The sequence below is a fragment of the Gallus gallus genome, chromosome 5, assembly GCF_016699485.2.
Source record: "Gallus gallus isolate bGalGal1 chromosome 5, bGalGal1.mat.broiler.GRCg7b, whole genome shotgun sequence".
Lineage (NCBI taxonomy): Eukaryota > Metazoa > Chordata > Aves > Galliformes > Phasianidae > Gallus > Gallus gallus.
In genome coordinates this window covers 24,347,850-24,368,407 of record NC_052536.1, presented here as the reverse complement: position 1 = coordinate 24,368,407, position 20,558 = coordinate 24,347,850, and the positions used below count along the sequence as shown (strand labels likewise).

At 41.2% G+C, this 20,558-nt stretch overlaps 1 protein-coding gene across 3 annotated transcripts in view; it reads left to right on the top strand.

Annotated features, from left to right (window-relative positions):
- The window catches only part of LTK (leukocyte receptor tyrosine kinase), a 138,098-nt gene that overhangs the window by 2,160 nt on the left and 115,380 nt on the right, over positions 1–20,558 (top strand). Inside the window, exon 1 of one of the 3 annotated variants that reach the window (XM_046942657.1) lies at positions 1,003–1,024. The exons of the other annotated variants lie outside the window; for them this stretch is intronic. Within the exon in view, the coding sequence (XP_046798613.1) occupies positions 1,018–1,024 (7 nt within the window). The 5' untranslated portion in view covers positions 1,003–1,017. Of the gene's footprint in view, positions 1–1,002; positions 1,025–20,558 lie in introns of those variants that run through there. 3 annotated transcript variants of the gene reach the window in all.

Genomic DNA, 20,558 nt, shown 5'->3' with positions numbered 1-20,558 from the left:
CCAACATTGCACTGTTGGAAAAGTTGGCGGGTGCACCCACGTGCATTTTGCAGAACTCCTCTAGAGCTTGTGTGTAACTGTCAGTATTCTCCTAGGGACTACAAACTGATTGCCTGCCCACCAGTCCCTTCTGCTACCAAGTAACTCTAGAGGTTAAGAAACAACTCTTAATATTGTGACTTACCTTTTCCTTTGAACCAGCAGTCTTTGCTTACTGGTTTCTGTAAATGTTTATTTTGGTTCTTCTTATAGTTCACTGCAGATGGAAGAAAGCCTGTAGCTAGCGTGGAGTTCTTGGCCTCTGTTTAAACAGAAAAAAACAATTTTATAGCCATTTGAAACCCTTGCCAGGAACATGCAGTTTCTGGTCCAAATTAGAGAGAAAAAATGATGCACTCTAGAAAGATCAATAGACTAAAGTTAGGGTGATCTGTCATGATGTAGAAGATCCCTGTCAGAGCACCCCCAGCTACTGGGCTGGCAGTTGCTCTGATGCAAAATGTTTTCCCAGTTTGCTGATGTTTTCACCTTGTTCTCATGCTACACTGAACTAAAATGTGATGGTGTCAAATTGTACCAAAAATCAAATTCTTACTTTACGGCTCATCCTTACCAAATGTTTATGAAGAATGGATTAGCGTAGAATTAAGGTTCTTAGAGTATGATAAATGTAGTTATTGGTTTAGTTCAATCTTGATTATTTAGATAACATCATATTACTGCATCAAATTGTACTAAATCAGCAACTGGAAAATATTCCCTCTCCTTACTGCATACTGTAAGCTAAACATCGCTGGTGCCTTTCTGACTCATCAGCTTTGCCACTTGTGTGAGAGGAGCAGGAATGAGTGAGCATGAGGGAGCCCTGCGTGGGGGGTGGGTGATCTCCTGGCTGCAGAGGGCAGACTTACTGGAAAGTTGCATGCGTAAAGAAAGAAGTTATGCTCTTATCCTCTGTGTTCAATGAAGCAAACTTCACAATGAGAAACTGCTTCAGCCTGATAATGCCAAGGGATCATGGGAGGTAAGTGCTCTAAGTAACCATAATTGAGCACTTCTTTGATAACAAGCTTTCCTCTTCCTCTAACTGCAGAATGATAGCACACTTCTCTTGGCAGACAGTTCTGGATGGAGAGCTCAATTCAAAGGCAGCCTTTGCTGTTAATACCCAGAGGCACGCTCTGGCCCAGGCATTCCTTTTTGTGCGTGCAGGCGTGCTCATGTTAAGACGCTGACTGTTTCAAAGCTTAATTCTTCTGGTGACAGATGTGATTGTCCTCTTACACTTTTATTAAAGTAAAAAATCCCTCGCTGTTTTGCTACATCTGTATTTCATGTCTTCTGCAGATGAAGCTGTGTGTGCCTTCAGGATTTTATTGCTGCTCTATTCCTCTAAGAGGTGATCTGCCCGGTATACTGGGAGACTAACCCTTCACTAAATAGCCTATTTGAAACTTCTGTCATTTGCTTTTTCTGCTCTCCCATCCACTCCTATGGATTTCCATATTTGATGAACTCCAGGGAGTTTTGAGGCCCCCAGTAATGCTATTTGTAAAGAAGTTTTGAAATTAATTTATGTTTCTGAGGCATCCTGGGTGTTAGCTGGTGTGCCTGGGATGAACCTGTGTGCTTACCTTAATTCCTATCAAAAAATCTTGTTCTGATGATTGAAAATTTACTTGACCATCTCTGTTTGGATTTGTTATCTCAAGCAATATCAATTTATCCTGGACTTGTCCCTGTCTCCCTGAATGCTGCTGTACACGTTTATTCAACAGCAAAGGAGTAAGTGTTCTACTCTACTACATTTGTAATTTATCTGTTAGCACGTAATATTTGGGAATCTTTATTTTCTGACCACTCTGGTGTAGCATAGATTTAATGAAAATGGAACCATGCCGAAGTCCGTAATAAATCTCTCACCTGTTGCACTGTGTGCTTCCAAGTTCCTTAGAAACATTAATGTTCATAACCTCGTTGCAGGGGCAGCAGGGAGTGTGCACACGTGGATTGCTTCACCTAGTGCTGAGGTAGGGAGGACTCAGTCATGTATTACAGCACGCAGAAACACTGTGTAGTATTTTAGCCTAGAGAGCAGGGTACTGTATTTAGACGAATCTGTAAGATTGATTGAGGTAGTTATCTAAATTGGATTGTTTCCAGACCAGTGGGATTAACAGCCCTCTTTTTTGCAAAAAGCGTTATGAGATCTTTAATGATCACACAAGGTCGAGACCCCTGTTTTATGTCTCATCTGAAAGATCATGAACTTATAACTACTGATCTGTCACTGTCTTATCTGACTATCTAGGCTAGAGACTACTTTATTTTAGACAAGATTTGTGTTGCTGGAAGCCTAAATGCCATCAAAGCTTTTAGTCCTTGCCATGTTCCTTGCCTGAGGAAGTTTTTAATGGGTTTTTATTCTGATGTATTTTTGATTTGTTTTTCCCTTTTCATGGCCAGCCGAAGTGAGACTGCAAAGAATGTTTTCCAGTTTGTACCTCTGTCATTTACTGCTACACACAGGACTGCTTACTAATCCAAGCCTGAAAATAACTGATTCCTGGGCTGTTCAGGAGGGTGTCTGCTTCCCAGTGCTTTTTCTGGGGCGACTCATCTCTCTGTCTACGTGGCCACCTCTCTCAAAAGTCCCTGGTTGCCTTTTACAGTAAAACTGTCCATAGCATACTGAAGAATGCAGCAGCTGTATGCAACGCACCAGTACTGCTTTTAAGTGTTTCAGAAATAACTGTTTTGTGTGTGCATGCATATGCCTATACAGAACCTTCTAGGAAACTTAAAAGCAAGTTCTTTTTGGTAGCCTAGCTCTTCTCTGATGAGGTATGCCAGGAAATTAGTGGAGTCGCCCCTTCCAACTATTCTTAGTGTATTATTTGTAGCGTAGGTGTGGAGTATGGGCCCAGATCACAGCTTCACTGTTTTTGAGGTATGGGCATCAGATTTCCATCCTCTCACATGCATTCATATATGCCCTCGTGATTTACATGCTACCCATGCGTAGTAACAGCACAAAAACATATAGTTATGTAGTCCCTGTGAAGGGTCTGTTTGGTCCACTGCAAGGAAATTCATCTCCACAGTAAGATCTCTCTGACTAAGACAAATATTATTTGAGGTAAGAGAAAATGGACAGAGGAAAATACTCTGCTATTTCATGGTGTTCAGGGTATGAGCTGTGCCCCATCCCTCTATCTGTTTAGTCAGAAGTTTTGTCTACCCCACAGAAGACATCATCACTGCACGTCATTTGTGCTTTTAGCAGCTTCATTTCAGCAGCAGTAGAAGAGGTGAAATTGAAATCAGAAGGTCTTAATTTCACAGGGAAAGAAATCTGTTCTGAGACGAAAGGTTTTTCTCTCTTGAGTCACCAAAATATTATTACCCTTGATTCAATTTGGAAGCTCTTTAGGATGCTGTAGTCATATGGCTGGCTGGCGGTCTGGGTAACCTCATCACTGCTGTGCTCATGAACGACGTGCTGCACACTGGTCACACTGCACCGTTTGACTCACGGCTGTGAAGGTCAAACACAAGGGCCTCATCTGGGGGCTGTGATCAGCAGGGGCACTGAGATAGTAACGATGTGTAGGAGTAAATCAGTCCTTTCTGATTTACAGAGAGGCAGGGGTGGGTGGAGGAGGAATCCAACAGCAGAAAAATAACACTGGTATTGTACATCAGTCAGAGCTTCTGAATCATCTGGGGAGGGCAAGTCAGCAAGACCTATTTGTTCAGAGGAAGCATCTTGTCCTAGAGCTCTGAGCTGCCACAGCAAACTTGGAAAGCTCACTTCATCTTGTCTGTGCACTGTGCTGTTGAAAGTTGATGGCTCAAAATTTCTCAAAGTAGTCTATAAGCACTAATGCATTTGAGCAACCTGATGTCTGCTCGAAGTGGGCTGTTTCTCCTGTTTGACAGATGGAAAAGTTGTAGCACAGAGTATGTAGGCTAAGACACCTGCTCAAGGTCTCACTGAAAGTAAGCAGCAGAGAAAAGTCAGCCTTGAGTAAGTCTTTCCCTCTTTTTTCCTCCTGTTATCATAACCAATGAGTCCACCTCACTGCTCTTGTGGAGGCTCAGCCTGTGGCTTTTGGGCTTGCCAGAGAGCATTAGGCCAGGAAGTCCACCTAAGATGTTTGGGTGACAGAGTACCAAAATCGTATCCAACTTGTGTCATCCAAACTCCTCCACACGTGCTTACCTTTTAAAATACATTGCTCATCCACTGCAGTAGAGTGGAATCAGTTTGGCCTTGCTTCAGATGCTTAATCCTGCCCTTACGCAGAGCTTGACTGCAGGGACTGCTGCGCATTTTGGATGTGGGCAGGTGCATCTGCCAGCATGGCTGTGTCCCGAATGTCTGTCACAGCAAGTGTGCAGATGCGTGTACCAGCAAAAATATGTTTTTAGCCTAGTTCCTTCAGGAATGTAGTTAGGGGAATTGTGTTATCCGTTAGATACTCCCTTCTAATAACTTTAGAACCTACAGATCAATTTATACCTGTGAAACAAAATAGAAACCAAAACTATCAAGTCCCTGTGAGTTTCATGGGAGCTACAGCTCCCATGAAAACCATTAGCGCCTCTGTTGTGAGAAGAGCATGGCTATTTCTGTTCTTGTTTGGCAAGAACCAACTGGCCACTTAGCATGGGCATTCTAGCTGGCCAGACAGTAGCTCTGTAGGTCTGTGGTGTATTCTGCCCTCCTGGTATTCCACTGTGTGAAACAAGGAAAGGTGTAGAATGAGCCTGAGCAAACACAAAGTCACCTTCAAGAGTTGTGGGTGAGAGTGTGGCAGGAGATAATGTGTAGCAGTCTGAGTTTCCCTCATTTCGTTGCTGATTGAATAAAGTTGTTAAAATTCTCAGAACAATTGAGAAAAAGTTTATCTGTGCTATGTATGTGTAAGGAAAATATGGTGATAACTGTCTGAAAGAAATGCAGAAAACGTCACATGCTTGGGATTTTGCTAAAGCATTTTTTTATACAGAAAAGGTGATGACAAATACATTTACAGTGGTATGCATGGACTTGCTATCACATGGTCTGTGAGTAAGCAGGAGGATGCATAGGTAGGAAAATGGGAAATGATAGGGATGATACTGAGGAGCAGAGTCCTGGGTAGGGGTGGGTATTGCCAGAGGACTTGTTCTGTTCAAGGCCTTGACCAGTGATCTGGGAAATAACAAACAACCCATTAGTTCACTGATGCTGCTAATGTAGAAAGTGTTGTGAGCATCAGATAAATTCAAAAGCAACTAAAAGCCTAGAAATCTGGGTGTCAGAATTCAAACGGGAAACTTTATGAAACAGAGGTTAACTGGAGGCAAACTTGTACAGAAGAGGCTGAGAGGTCAGTTCAGGCTCCTTAGTGGTAAGTGGAGTCTTTGGGTTGGGTGTGCACAAGCAGCATCCTCTCATCAGGGAACAAGGTGATGACAAGATGTGTTACTTCATGCAGTTTGAATCTGACATCTGATGTCCATGGTAAAACTCCCCTCCCCTGATCTCTGTGTGAAGAGAAAGCAGTTTTCAGACACAGATTGAAGTGTAATGTTTCAAATGTAGTGAAATGCTCCTTGAGCAGAGCTCAGAAAAGAGTCAGACACTGAAGAAAGACCATGGAGGACCTGTTTAGGAAAGTTTAGAAGAATAAAGTAGGGTATTGCTAGATCCTTTAAAAAACAAAAACCAACCAAAAAAAAATTCTCAGAAGAGTAACAGGAGAAAATGTGCATAGAAATTTTGCCTATTTTTTGTTTTTAATAATGGACTAATGCAGAGAACATGTGAGGCATCTACACTACTGTAACAACAAAACACAGAAGTTCTCTGCTCAGCTTGGGACTCAGACCAAACCTGTAGATCCAAATTCCTTGTGTGCTAGGGGACATTCTCCTCTTCTTGAGACTGAAAAGAGCAATGACCCCTCCCTGATCTTTCACATTTACACTTTGATTGTGTTTTCAGTACATTTCCGACAGGAACAATTCCTCACCTTCAGCCTTCCAGATGCTGTGCTCAGGTACACGTGTTTTTCCAGAAAACTGCAGGCATGTCAGGTTGCAGCAGAGGGGCATGCTGTAATACCGGATTGTGTGGCACTATGAATCTCTCCTGGACTAAATTCACACAATTAATCAAATAAAGTGAAGGGGAACTGGAAGCATCCTACAGACTTCAAAGGATATGTGAGTGACACTACTTCATCACTTCAATTAATCATAAAAATAAATATTTGTTTTTATAACAAGTTTTTATTACCTCTTGCTTTATCTGTGTTTTATATTTATAAGGAAAATACGGTGATAATTGATTGAAGAGCTATACTTTACTTTCTGTCAGATGTCTCCAAGCTGGTGGTTGATTTTTAGCTATCTATTTTCCAGCGACCTTACAGCATTTATTCTCTCTCAGGATTCTATCCTCTCTGTAGTCTCCTAGTACCAGAATTCAGGATACTTGTGCCTCCAAACACATTTCCTTCTGTCAGTCTGTTCCCCCTAATTGTTGCAGTTGTTTTTGTTTGATGGAATAATTGAGAATTCATTTACTATACGTAGGGGAGGGGTAGGAAGGAATCAATCTTCTGTGTCATTAAAAGTACAGGAGGGGAAAACTAACAACACTCCCTTGCGGGTATCCATGGCTTTAAAGTCCCTTTCATGTAGCTTGATTTTCGCTAATGAACAAGCTGTTTGTTTAGTACTTAAATGAAGCTTTTGCTTCAAGGGTTGCCACTGAGAGAAGGGATGGGATAAAGGAAAGGCGTGGAAGAATGACGTGTGATACCATGAGGACACTCACATGAATTTTGTTATTTTTTTCTAAGCTAGAGGAGCTGCTCTGCTCTGCTTTGCCAACCTCAGGCGGCTCCTCTGTCATTTGCAAGGTCAGGATTTTCTGGCTCACTCGGAGAGGGTGCTCTCTGACCAATGAGGCATGAAATAGCAGTTGGAGAAGGGCTTGATAAATATTGATTCAGAAATTGCCATGGCTGCTGACTCCGCGATTGGCCTGTTTACCCAGCAAATGGAAGAGGAATGGAAAGAAGAGAAGTTGTCCATTTCTCGGTGATGGTGGCACATGCATTTTTCAACACTGCCCTAGATATTTATGAGGAAAGGGGCTGAAAGCTCAGTCCAGCGTGTTTTTCAGGACACCACTAATCTATTATAGGACACTGGATTTTGCAATCCTTTCTTCTACCAGTGGCATTCTGTTCTTACTTACACTAAACTCTGTAAGAACAGTTATGCTATTGTGCCAGGAGGCAGGAAAGTTATGAAGACAAGTAAGACGGACATTTTGCTGCTTTGGGGAGTGTCTGTGCGGCCATCTTAGGCTGAAGTGAATATGCACTTCCAGTGGTCTAAACTGAATGACTTATATTGCTGTTGTTAGCCAGCTATGAGCCTTAGTCTGTGGTTCACCTCTGAGAAGTCAATGCTCCTTACCTTGCTGGATCACTTAGCAATATAAATTTGGGCTGGCAGGGTGATATCACTCCAGTATTTTGCATCATGCAGTTGTGCCCCTACTAACTTGCCTGCTAGAGACTCAAAAGGCAGGTTTCCTGTATTGCCAGCCAGAACCTGTATTTAAAAAGTTACAGCTGGAGTAATTAACTCAAGTTCAATATTGTGCTAATGCAGTCATCAGATCTTGGGGTTGTCTCAGAGTGCAGGTAAAAATGAGCTCAACCTCTGCCAGTTGTACTCAGTGGAGGTGTCCCCTAGGTGAAGTGTTCCTGAAGGCCACCTAAGCTTAGGGGACCTCTGGCTGGAGTCATGGGGTTCCTCCTTCCACTCCTCTTTCTTGAAGGGCACCCTGCACTTATGCATTGCTTGTTATCCACGCTTTTCCTGTTAAACATGAAATCTGTCTATGTGCCATTTTGAAAACATATCCCATACAAACTAAGAGGCAATCGCTGAGCCAGTTGAACTTTAACACTTTGATCTTTCTGATCTATATTGTCAGCATGTTTGAATCTCTGCAACGTGAGTGGGAGCTGTTTTGTTGCCTTTTAATTTCTGTGGCTTAATGAAGTTACTTCAGTTACAGAGGCACCTGGGGACATTTTGTCAGAATCAGGAGCCCTCCAAGTTAAATGTGCTGAATACAGTTGAGGGTGTTGGAAAGAGGTTTTGTTCTGACAGGTTTGTGGTCTATACAAAACGAGGGAAGAGGAGCTATTTGATAAGTTGAGATGTGAGTTCAGCTGTGTGAAATCTCTTTGCAAGTAATGATTTCAGAGGGAAAAGTAAAAGTGCAATTTCATAGTATCATCATTAGTCCTGCTACTCCTGTAACCTGTAGATGTTAGCAAGAAGCTGCCAGTCTGTGCCCACACAACTAACCTTTCTCTGCCAGTGAGGAATTTGCCCTTTTACTCCCTTCTGCTTTGCTGGGAGGTGCTGTGTGCAGCCGAGCAGGTGGCTTCACTCCTATGGGGAAGAAAGGGAACTGAAGAAAAGAATCGCTCCAAAGCAGGTGCTGGCTGCAGAGTGGCTGGGCTCTGCCGTGCTATGGGCATCTCCTCCTGTGCTCTCCTTGTGATCTTCCATCTTGGATTAACAACCTTCACAGGTCACTGTGCAGTAATACCACCTGTCTGATAAGCTCCTTCAGCTGGCTTGGGTAATGAGTCGCTTCTGGAGAGGGATGCTATTTTATTACATCTGACTGTAAAGAAATATTGCTGTGGACTGGGATAAGTCTGAGGGTGTGTGGTGAAAACAGATTCAGGACGCTTATTGCTGTCTTTCAGAAGCGCATAGAGCATACAATATTGCCACTGGAATAAATGACATTGATACATTTGCAGAAACCCAGGCTGATAAAACAGATGTTGTGACAGTGCCTCACTCCAGCAATCTAAAAAAAAGATTTTATTTATTATTTTTAATCCATTTTGCTTTGCCTGGAGGTTAGAACACAAAGATTTTCAAACTAAGTAATCAATTTTATCTGAGCTTTCTAATTCTCTTCACATTCAAATAGGCATGATTCTAGCTGATATATGTTATCTGAAGAATTTACAGTGTTGTCCTCAAGTGCCACTGGTCTGTGTGTGCTGAGTTCCCATGTGGCATATGATGTGTTTTGTATTTAAAAAACAACAACAAAACCAAGTTAAATGCAAAACCGAAGCTGCACAAAACTTCACTTTCTATGTATCACTAAAAATATAGATATGTATTGCTTCTGTGATTGCCCAGACACTTTGTTATGGCTGCAGTGATGCAGCTGGGAGTTTGTCCTTTCTGTATACTGGGCTGTTACGAGGCACCTCTCCTGTATTACTGCACATTTCTGTAAACTAGCTGGGTGACGTTTGGAGGCTTTCTGACTTTGTTTGTCAGGTACTGTAATTATAGGTAATCCAGTAATTTCTTCTTTGAAACTGAAAAGAGAGTTGTAGAAGCCTGTCTGATGCATTGTGAAGATCTAGGAAGAATGGCAAGAGTGGATTAGTTTATTCCTTTAAGGCTTCTTGTCTGGAGGCTGTGAGACTATAAATTAAGCAGCAAAGCTGAGGAACAGCCCCTGTCGGAGAAAAGTAGTTCAGGTGAGATGATAATCCCAAAAGTGTAAAGGTGAATGGCAGTACAAAAAGTGGAGGTTCTTTCTAATATTTTAAAACAGGAGATATTTCTTCTCTTCATAGATTGGGCATCATCAGATTTTTTTTTTTTCGTAGAGTCTTCATTTTTCCATGGATTTGCTGTTCCTTCCTTGGAGTAGTTAGTTCATCACAAACAGGATAACGATGCACTGCTCCAGCTAAAACAGGCAGGTGAGGGACTGGCAAGGAGCCTGTTTGTCCCAGGAGATAATAGAGGCTGTGATTTTATTCAAGCTTTTGGTATTAGTAAAGAGTTAGTGTGGTCAATCTCAACTAGTCACTGTATTGCATATTTTGAATGAGGTTTTAAAACCCTAAATTTATTGCCTGTGCTTAGCCCTGTTGGAAGTACCAGGTTTCCTACCAGTTGCAGAATGGCACTGCTCTAGCATTTTCTCTCTGCCACAGAGAGAGAGAGAGTATCATCTGAAACATCCCAACAGCCTGCACTGGCTCTGAATTCAAAATGCGTAGAGTGGTGGTTATGCTGCAACTGATGTATTCCTCATTTGTTGCTATGCAAGCCTGAACTTTACACCTGATGTGCATATATACCTGAACAGTATACTCCAAGTCTGCTAGGAGTGTGGGCTTGGACATACTTACCAAAAATACGGTTACTGGACTCATCCTGTAAAATATTTTTTTCCAGATCGATCTCAAAGCATTTTACAGAGGAGGTCAGTTTCATTGTTTCTCTATTACAGATGTTCATTCCCAAAGATAAGAGCAAGGGTGGGACCTGCATGTGGTTTCAGAAGAAACTGAGACCAGAGACAAGCCTAGAATCCCAGTTTTCCACATGCAACTCTATCACTTGTCCCAGCAGGCCTTGCTGCAGTAGGTGATATTTGTACAGATCAGCCTTTTTTTTTTTTTTTTCCTTGGGTCTTAATTATCTGATTATTTTATTTAGCCTCTGCACCAAAAGAAGACTCCCAGTATAACCCCAAGTTCCAGGTAATGTTTGTTCAAGGGTGCTGATCTTTCTTCAGAAGCTCTCACAAGTGACCATGCAGTAACTTCTACTTTCAGAGACTAAGAAATCAATGCAGGAAATAACAGAGGGATTTCCAGAGGTCAGATTTGGAGATAATAGCAAGTCTATGCCATTTGCTGGGAATAGTTTCCAGCACTATGTGCATTTCCAAGCCCTGTGTACGCACTCACTGCTATTCGTAAGAGAACTAAAAATGGTAGATGATGTTAGAGGATCCATGCTCACAGTCTGCTGTTGTGTTTCCCAATCACTCTTAAAACTCAGTGAGAAGGAAACTCCACCCAATGAGAAACAACAAAGGAAGTAAGGACAAAACCCCCTGATTCACATGTGTATCAAAAGCACCTGCTCTACGTGTTCAAGTGGATGTTGACTGCATGTCCCATACTTCAGGGTGAGGACAAAGAGGGGTGTTAGTGTTCACTGACTCTGGACAGCAGCTGGTTCAATTTGGACCTTTGATTGCCTGTAGCTCTGAAGCTGTTGAAGCATGTACATGTTTGCATGCAGCCTAATTAGTGCCATTATCATTGTCATTAATGGCTTTTAATGAAGGACAGATGGTTCTGTCAGTGTTTCAAACTGTGAAGTTCACTGACCCATTTGTACTATAAGGGAGGGGGAAGGAGAACCCCCCAAAAACTCTCTTTCAAAATTGATGGTGGTAAAGGGGAGTAAAAATTAAGTTATTTTAAATGGAAGCCTTATGTTTCCCTGTGCAGTCTGCTCTGAAGGCATGTGCAGAGAAAAACAGGGTTTCTGATGCTTATCTTAATGAGACTTAGACACATCAGTTATCTTTAGGTTTGAACCAAGGCTTTTCTGAAGAAGAATAGAGGAAGTGAAGGGGTTGATGTGATGGGTCTGTGCCTTGGAAAGAGCCATCACTGACAGGACAGGTCAATACAGAGGAACAAAGGAAGAGGATACAGTCAACATGTACTTAGAAGTGTTTTCAGTAGTGATCAAGTAACCCAAGTCAAGAACCATAAAGAATAACTTCACCTTCTTCCTTCATTTCTTCTCTGTCCCATCTTTGAGTCCCATTCAGACCATGGTTCTGGTAGGCATGTTCATTCAGGGCTGTAGCTCCAGCATTTATTCTGGAAGATGGAATGCTGCTATTACTCTCTAGGTATTCAGATGGTCAGCAGTAGACATGGGATTATGATTGAGACCAAGAAGAAAAGATGAATCTAGCAGGATATTACTATCTGTCCTCCAAGCAGCTTTTCTTTGTCTCTTGAAAGCTCACATTGATCAATGTGAAGTCTGAATTACTTAAAAGAAATTCTGTTTCTCATTTAATTGTGTTGGGAAGCTTTTAGTCTGGTTGTGATTCAAGATTAGAAGTCTCTTTTTGGCAAGGTACAGTCTGTCTGGATGAACAGTGTAGTATGTACTCATAATACGGGGTCTGTTAGTAGTATTCACCTCTGACTTGTTACAGAGTGTACCCCATTTACCTGGGTCACTCAGGAGTATCTGTACCCAGACAGAACAGAACAGCCTCCTGGATGTGTTTTAAAGGTTTCTTATCAGAATTGCAGTTAGAATTGCTAGTGTAATGAGTCTAAGTTGTATCAGTACCTCATTTCCTAAGGAATTTAGAAGAGTTTAAAGAGACTACTGAAAAATATCATGATTTTAGAATGGTAATATGTTAATGTTAAAGGAATACACTGTAGCAATAAACAATAGCTGGAAATATCACCTTTTTCTTTGCCCCCCATACCTTCATTTGAAAGAAGAAAGACATTAACACAGATCTAGTGCAACATCAAATTAGCTGTGGTATAGGGCACTTGTGCAATCTCATGTCATGCATACAGTGATTTAGAAGTTGTGGATAGGGTTGTTAGTTTTTTTCTTCTATTTCTTCCTCCATAACAATATCTATTAAGGACTAAGTAGTGATTTGGCTGATTAATTTACAATGCCTATATCAGTCTGAAGAAACAATTATCTCTCACTGGGAGAGTTTTCAAACAAACACGGTCATGTCCATGAATTAGTCTCCCAGGGAGTCTCTATGTAGCTGAAAAGGAGATTTAGAAAAAGCAAAAATTCTGCTACTCTTCTCTGGCTCCTTCCTAGCAGTTTCCCAAAGCTTCAACCTTCCTGCCTAGTCTCTGCCCCCCATAAACAGTGCTTTGGAAGGCAATGGAAACAGCAAAAAAAAGTGGAGAACACACAGAGTACTCCTCTACGTATATCCCTGTGCAAATACAAGTTCAGATTGAACTCATCCCAGTGTGGATGAGCACACTCATTACAGGTGCTCTGACACATTCAGAAATGCTGTGCCCTGGCACAGCACCTGTGTATGATTGATTTGTGTTTAGATTTTCATATGCAAAAATGCATAGATGTAGCCAGTTGTCTCATTAGTTCCCATAGGAGGCAGTAGCTGAACAGTGAGGGGTGAAGGGGAAGCATGGCATGCTTCATTAGAGTGAGTGGAAACATTTTAGCAGGAGTTTATGGAGGGTGGAAATGTCACGCTGGTTCTGCAATCAGCAGAAGATTTAAAAACTGCAAATGTCTGTTCATAGGGAAAAAGTTCCCCCATTCCATCTCAGGCCACATTGGGAATTTCTTTGTTTCTTTTTCTCATGATTGTAACCTTATTTAATAGATGCTATGTAATTTTTTTTATACAGACAAGCTTTTTCAGGCTTGTTTTTAGTATTTCCTATGTCTATCCGTTCATATTGGTTTGCCTGCCTTTTGAGGCAGTAAGGTGCTTGAGATCTCAGGAACTGACCCAGGAAAGTGTAATTTCTCTTGGGCAAGAGCCTGCTGGAGAGCCAGGGATGAGGAGAGCTTCACTGGCTGCTGTGGCCCGAAGAAAGCAGCCCAGGTTGCCAGTGGTTGCTGTCTGTCATGTAGGACTTGAACAAGAGTGTGAATAGTTGAACTCCACATCTTCTTCTTCCAATGAGTAATCACTTCATTGTTTCAGAAAATAAGTTTTCTAAAGTATGTTCTTGGGCCATAATTGTCAGTTGAGTTCTACTTAGCATAAATCATTTATTATTTTAGATTTCTGATTTCTTTCAAAACTGTGCCATCACTATTATTTACCATGCTTAAGGTTAAAAATATATTCAATTATGTGATAGCCTGATTGTGATTTTGTCCTCTTGTATTTTTCTTCATTTTCTGTCTTGTTTTGAAATGCACTAGACCATTACTTTCAGAGAAAAGAAAGTTTAGATCTAGTATTTATGGTTTTACATTGGTTTCCATACGAATAGAGCCTGAAATAAAAATGATTGGCATATAGCTCACCCTTCAGCTCCACCCAGGGCACTTGGGCTTGAGACCAGGTGACACCGAAGAGATGATGCCCCGTGACTGTCCTTGCATCCCAATTTTAGTTATAGCCAGACACATGCAAAATTTACATGGAAATCTGAAGTCAAAATGAGTTCAGCTGGCTTTGTATTTTGTTACAAATCAAATTACCCTCCAGTTTCAACTTGAAGTGTTTGCACAATTCCAAAAGGACATAGCACAAGCAGAGCTGATACTAAGACTGTGCAATTACAAATAATATTTGATATATTGAAGACAACTGATATTTTTTCAGGCTATCCATAATGTGCATCCAAATGTTCACTTAAATTTAAACCATTCCTGGAGAGCCCTACACCCTGTTTTCAATGCAGTCCTATTTTAGGACATATCATAATTTATATGCAAATACTATCTGCATACAGTTCTGAAGCAAAAACCAGGCAGAATCTGACAGAGGTCAGAAAGGTTGAGCATACGGCTTGTTTAGAAATCACTGATGTCTCATTTAGTTGTACTTGGTTCCTCACAGGACTCTGAAGTGGGTGAATAGAACTCTATATGTGAAAGTGAGATGTAAGTTTATGCTTTTGGAGTTATTCCTTGGTGAAATGTGGGGTCTGCTCTGCAAGGAATTCTCACTCAGCTGCCCCTCTTTGTGGAGCATCGTGAATCTTTCTGAAATTACACCTGCGTGACAGATATTCACTGATGCCACAGCATCCTCGCCAGCTTACACCAGCTTGGGAATCTACCTGCATTTCTTACTTCAGTTCTTCTTGCTGCACGTGTTGAGCACTGGCTTCAGTTTGAATATGGGCTTTCTTTGCCTCCTTTTTAGTTTCTTTTTCCTTCTGTATTGGACTATATGCCCAAGACAGTAATGGCATTGTACAGCATAGTTTGTGAATTTAGGTACTTGACAACAGAAACTGAGCCATCTTTGATAATGGGCTGGCCACACTTAAGGCAGTTTCTTTTCTGTGGAGAGGGCTAAAGGTTGCCTGTCAGGTCTGAGATAAGCTGGGCCAGGTGCTGCTTTACCTTTTCCTCAGCTTTTGCAGTGGCTGAGGAGCAACTTGACAGGAGTTTGATAAGCAACAGTTCTGCTTATTTGAACACAGAGGCTCTTGAGGAAGGTGAACTGATGAGAAATCGCTTGTTCATTTTCACTCTCTGCATTATCTTTCCTTTTTCCCCTAAGTAAATAGCAACTGAATTGGGAAACTTTCTTTTTAACTCTGTATCTGTTTGCTCTTGCTGTGTTATATCCCTAAAGAATTAAACTTTAGGCTGGAGAGTTTGTATTTGCCGTTATGGTTTAGGAATTGCTGTGGCAGCTTTAAAGGGAGATGGGTCACATTTAAGGACAGATCTGGATCATGGCTCTCAATCTCTACCTCAGGATGCAACAGACATTCTTCATCAAAGTTTTATTATTACTGATGAGATATTCTTCATCAATATATTTTAAGCCTCAAATTTTTGACAGTGCCTGTTCAGATATCTTGATTTCTAATGGCCACTGAAAAAGTAGTGGGGATATAGCTGGGGGTGCTGGGGAGTGGGGTGTTGGTTGGGTCTGGGGTAGGAAAGTGCAGCACAGAACTGAGTAAGAGGCAGTGTCTATGCAGGCAGGAGATACTTGACTAAGAGGCCAAGGGAAAAATTCATTGCTAGGAAAGCAACAAGAGATAGAAAGGGAGGAGAGTATTTGTAGCAATAAGGGCAAAATTATGATTTTTGGAAGTGTGGGAAAAGCCAGTAGTGGGCTTGTACAACAAGCTGGAGAGGGGAAGTCGAAAAACACTAAGGGCACAACAGAATTTATTTTAAGAAAAGCAAATCCACACAAATAATAAAATCCTATTTTGTTGGCTAAATAACCTGGCTCTGAATGCCTGCATTTTGAAGTGGGAAGTGATGGGAGTCTAGATTTTGCCCACTGCCAGCAAATTGGAGCAAGGTGGATGCAGCACAGAGGCTCCCCCACAACTGACAGGTGCCCATTGTGGTGGGGAGGGAAATGAGGATGGGGTACGACCCTTCCCTGATAGGCACAGGCTGACATTCTGGTGCAAATGTTGCTGTATGTCATGCTGAGCAGCTGAACCCATGTGTGCCTCTGTGAATAATAATTTCTGATGAACTTCTAAACATGGTAGTCAAGTTGCTATCTGTTACCTCTTAATTAGCATCAAAGCTTAAATCAGCCATGTTCGTGCTACTGCACTAATGGACAAGTGGAAGTGGCAGCTGCAATGTGCCTTAATTTAGTAAGGCTTGGCACAGTGCTGTGTGGCAGTCCTATACACAAAGACAGGAAACAAAATCCATGTAAGATTGCTACTTTTTCCAATGTCTGTGCCAGTCTGTCAATAGTTCTCTAGCAAGCTGAGAGAACATTCAGGTGTGATCATCAGAAATTTGTCCTGGGTCCAGTGCTGGTCAATATTTTTGTTATTCTGATAATTGGAAGACAACTATGCTTGCAAGAGTTACAGATAATACCAAGCCAGAAGGACTGTCACTCTTTTAGAAGATAAAATTAGAATTTGTAATGATCTTGATAAATTAAAGAAATTATGTAAAATCCAATAAAGTTAAATTCAATAAGGACAAGTGGTTAGAAAAAGGGAAAAATCAAATACACAAGTGTCCAGTTTTGGCACCATGAGAATGGTAGACAGATGGAGGAAAAACAAAGTTCTAGAAAATCTAACCTGTGTAAAGAGATGAAAAGGACCAAGTATAAAATAAAAAGATATGAATTAAAATATTAGCAAATGACAAGTAGTTGCAGTGAAGATGCTTATCAGATATTCTCTGTGTATAACAAGAAATAATGTGGTGAGTTGCATTTGCAATAAGAGATTTAGATTTAGATTTTAGGGTGAGGTTATATGGTTAGGAAGGTTGCACCAGAAGAGGAGCTAAAGTGACAGCTCATGAAATCTGAGGGTTTTAAGCATCTATGAGATGAAAATCTGTTGACAGTGATTTTTGCATACCAGCCCTACCTTAGTTGAGAGGTTGGACACAGTGGAAGATTCTTCAGTGAATCTGTGTTACATACAGGTATAAGAAGAGAGGTGAGTGTGTAAGAATAAATGTGCAGGAATTAAAGTATCTGTCCACGTATCCTGTAATGTAGTTCCACCTTTGTTTTCCAACTGCTCCTAATGGGAGGCTATCTTGTGTCTATGTTCTCCAAATTACTCCTTGAAACCTGCTGGAAGAGAGTGCTGCTACTTGAAGGGACCTAGTCAGGGTGGAGAAATGGGGAGATGGGAACTCAATGGAGTTCACCAATGGAAGGTGTGAAGTCCTTCACCTGTTACAAAAGAGCTCAGGTGAGTCTGACAGGCCAGAGAGCAGAGTTGGAGGAAAGGAACTGGTGAACAGCAATTGAACGTGTTACAACAGTGTGCCCTCATAGCAATGGGTACAAACTGAATGGCAGGTTGCTTTTGCAAGAGTTTGCCATCATGTCATGGGAAGGGATAATTTCCCTCTGGTCAGCATTTGTGAGTGTCTGGAATACTGTCCACTTTGGAGCCTGTGTCTATGAGAGAGATTAACAAACGGCAAAGCCTAATGGCAGGCCCCTAGGGCAGTCAGGCAACTAGAGCACATGATATGAGAGGAGATGCTGAGAGAACCGTGCTTGCTTAACCCAGGAAAGAGAAGGCTGACAGAAGAATATGATTGCTGCATTTGCTTATTGCAGTTGGTATCATCTGCAAATTCAGACAGCTTATTTGTCTTGGTGTTAGATACATATATATACATATATATATTTTTTTTTTTTCCAAGGTACTTAGAGAAAAAATAAGAGACAGTGGTCACAAATTGCAACAGAAAAAATTCTAACTGGATAAAATGATATTAAAAAAAAAAAAAAAGTAGAACACTGATACACGTGCCCTCAAAAGGTTACAGTCTCCATTATGAAAAAATTTTCAAACATTATTTGGAGAGGACACTGTTGAACCTTATTTAATGCTCTGTAGTTAGTTCTTTGAGCAGATTGGATCAATTGACTGCAGGAGTCTCTTTTAACCTTTTGGTTACTTTGTGATCCTGTTTTGTGTGGCCAAGGATTATCAAAGCCCTTGCTGTCAAAATAGTAAAAAGATCTGATAGTTTCTACCATGAAATAAAGAACAGTTTGTGATAAGGTTGATGTGTGGAGTTGCTGGGTTGGCTAAAGAAAAGACAAATTGATACAGAATGTTAATCTCCTTTGTACTATGTGCTAAGGTGATATATTTTAAACAATGTAATTTAATTAAGAAAACACAGCAAACATTCTTTGAACATCATCAGCAAAAGCTGATGTATAAAGAGATAAAAAGAAAATGGTAGTGGACGGTATGTAGATATTATCCTTAATTGCACAGCTACAAAAGTGTGATGGTATTCACTTGGGCATGTCTGCAGCTAATTATGCCTGCAGTCATCAGCAATGGCAGCTACAGGAAAATGATTGTACTTTGCAACCAACTTTTTCTGTTTAACAACTTGAAGTAATTCCCAAAATGAACATGTGTCTTGCAGAGCTGCTGGACATCTCAACGTCTCCTACTCAAAAGTAAATACAAAAATTAAATTTATAGCAGCATATGGTACAGCACATGGTCATGAGCCAGAAGCAAGACTGTATTAATAACTTGAAGGTTAGGAGGCAGCAAAAAACGTGACAGGATGATCTTCGTGCTTAGCTTGGAGTTGGAGAATGTTGAAATGCTTGTGAAAATTGCTTTTGTTTCCTATTAAAAAGTTATTTCATGGAGCTGCTTAAACTGGTAATACTGTGCATCTCTGCTTATCTCTTCAAAAGGAAGATGGATTTGTCTGGTGACCTGTGTGTTGAGCACTCCCACACAGATTTTCTGCTCTGGCTACTGTCTGTTTTCCTGGAAAGCTCCTCAGCTTCTGTGACGCTCTGATGTTTTTCTTCTGGGTAGCATGCTGACCCAGATGCTTAAAATTTTGAGGTTCTGAATGATGAATAGCTAAGTCATAATCTTACAGTACAGAACAGCCTTCTGCCCATCCCCTCTGTTGCAGCACCTTAGGGAAGCTCCATTTTTGCTCCCAGGGACATTCAAACATTGGGTAGCATCCGCAATCCTTGTGGAGAACTAAATGAACAGATCAACTTAGAGGACCAGCCATGCAGATGTGTGGCCTCTTAACCACAGGCAAATGAGAGGCCTGATGGGTTCTGTTGCCTTCAAGAAAAGGAGTTACAGGTCTTCTGTATGCTGGAAGGTAATACAATGTGAAAGAACAGGGTAGTTAGGAATGGAGAGCAGATTGTGAGTTAGGGAGTATGGACTGAAAGAAGGCTGGAAAGCTGTGTTTTTTTTATCATTTGCAACCACCTGCCTGTTTCCTCTCCCTGCCCACACCTTGTTTCCCTTGAGGCAATTGATAGGTTATCCAAGCAAGATACAACTGAATTTCAAATGTTGTCTTTATTCTGCATTGTGTAAAAGTAAGCTGCAGAGAAACTGAGCAGTAGTAAAAGATATCCTCCCAGTAAGACTTGTTCAGTGAACACCTTTCTCTGACTGCAGATTTCTCTGCCTGTGTGATATCTCCTGCTTCAGTGCCCCAAGTAAGCTTTCCTTAAGCTGCAGTCAGCAGAGCAACACACAGGTCCTTCATCTGCTTATCCTCATAGCTAGTCTGTAAAATAATCTTTACCATCCTTCATCTTATCTGCTTGAAATGTCTGTTAAATGTGAACTGTAGAATGGGCATTTACAATGTATACTGAAGAAGGAAAAGACTTATGAAAATGGTGGGAGGACTGTGTATTTACTTAGTATGCTGGTCCATTTCCAGAAACTTGCCAAGCTTCTTTCCTTCTGACGTGTCGATGCATCTCACATGAGCATTAACAGTGTTAATCAATCCAGTCTCTGGCTTCTTGAAATTACAGTTATCCTCTTTGTATTGCTTTTCCAGGCAGCTACGAGCATATCTGTATTATTTCACAAATTTTATGCACAGAATCCAACAAAGAAATCCAACAATTATAAACACTGAAACTGAAAAACGGGTTTGTCTCTGCTAAAGGCAATGATGTGCACACTGCCTTCACAGTGTCTGTCTCTGTTATCACTGTTACAGTTTGTCTGTGCTGAGATGGGGGCTTTGCTTGCTGGCCTGTGAACTACAGTGATTAGGAAAGGGACCCACTTCACATCTTGTGGGATCTGCTATGGGGGAGGAAATAACTGGCAGGGTAGCAGCCTGGAGACTGATGTCCTTGTTACAGCAGCCAGATCAGCATGGGTTTGTGAATCAAAGCCCTGCGCGAACTTAAAGCCAGTGCTATTTTCTTATGTATCAGAGACCTTAGAGTTGCTTGCTTAATGTTTGTGATGGCTTTGAGCTGATGTGAAGGCGCTCATGCAAAAAACTGCTTCATTTTGACTGATTTGATAATTCAGTGCATTCTCCATGCATAAACAAAGCCTAGATCTGTTCTTAATACATAACCTCAAGCATCTGAGATGTTTGAATGTCTGCTTACCCAGTATGAAACATATGCTGCAGTCTCCAATGCTTGTAACATAGGTTGTGCT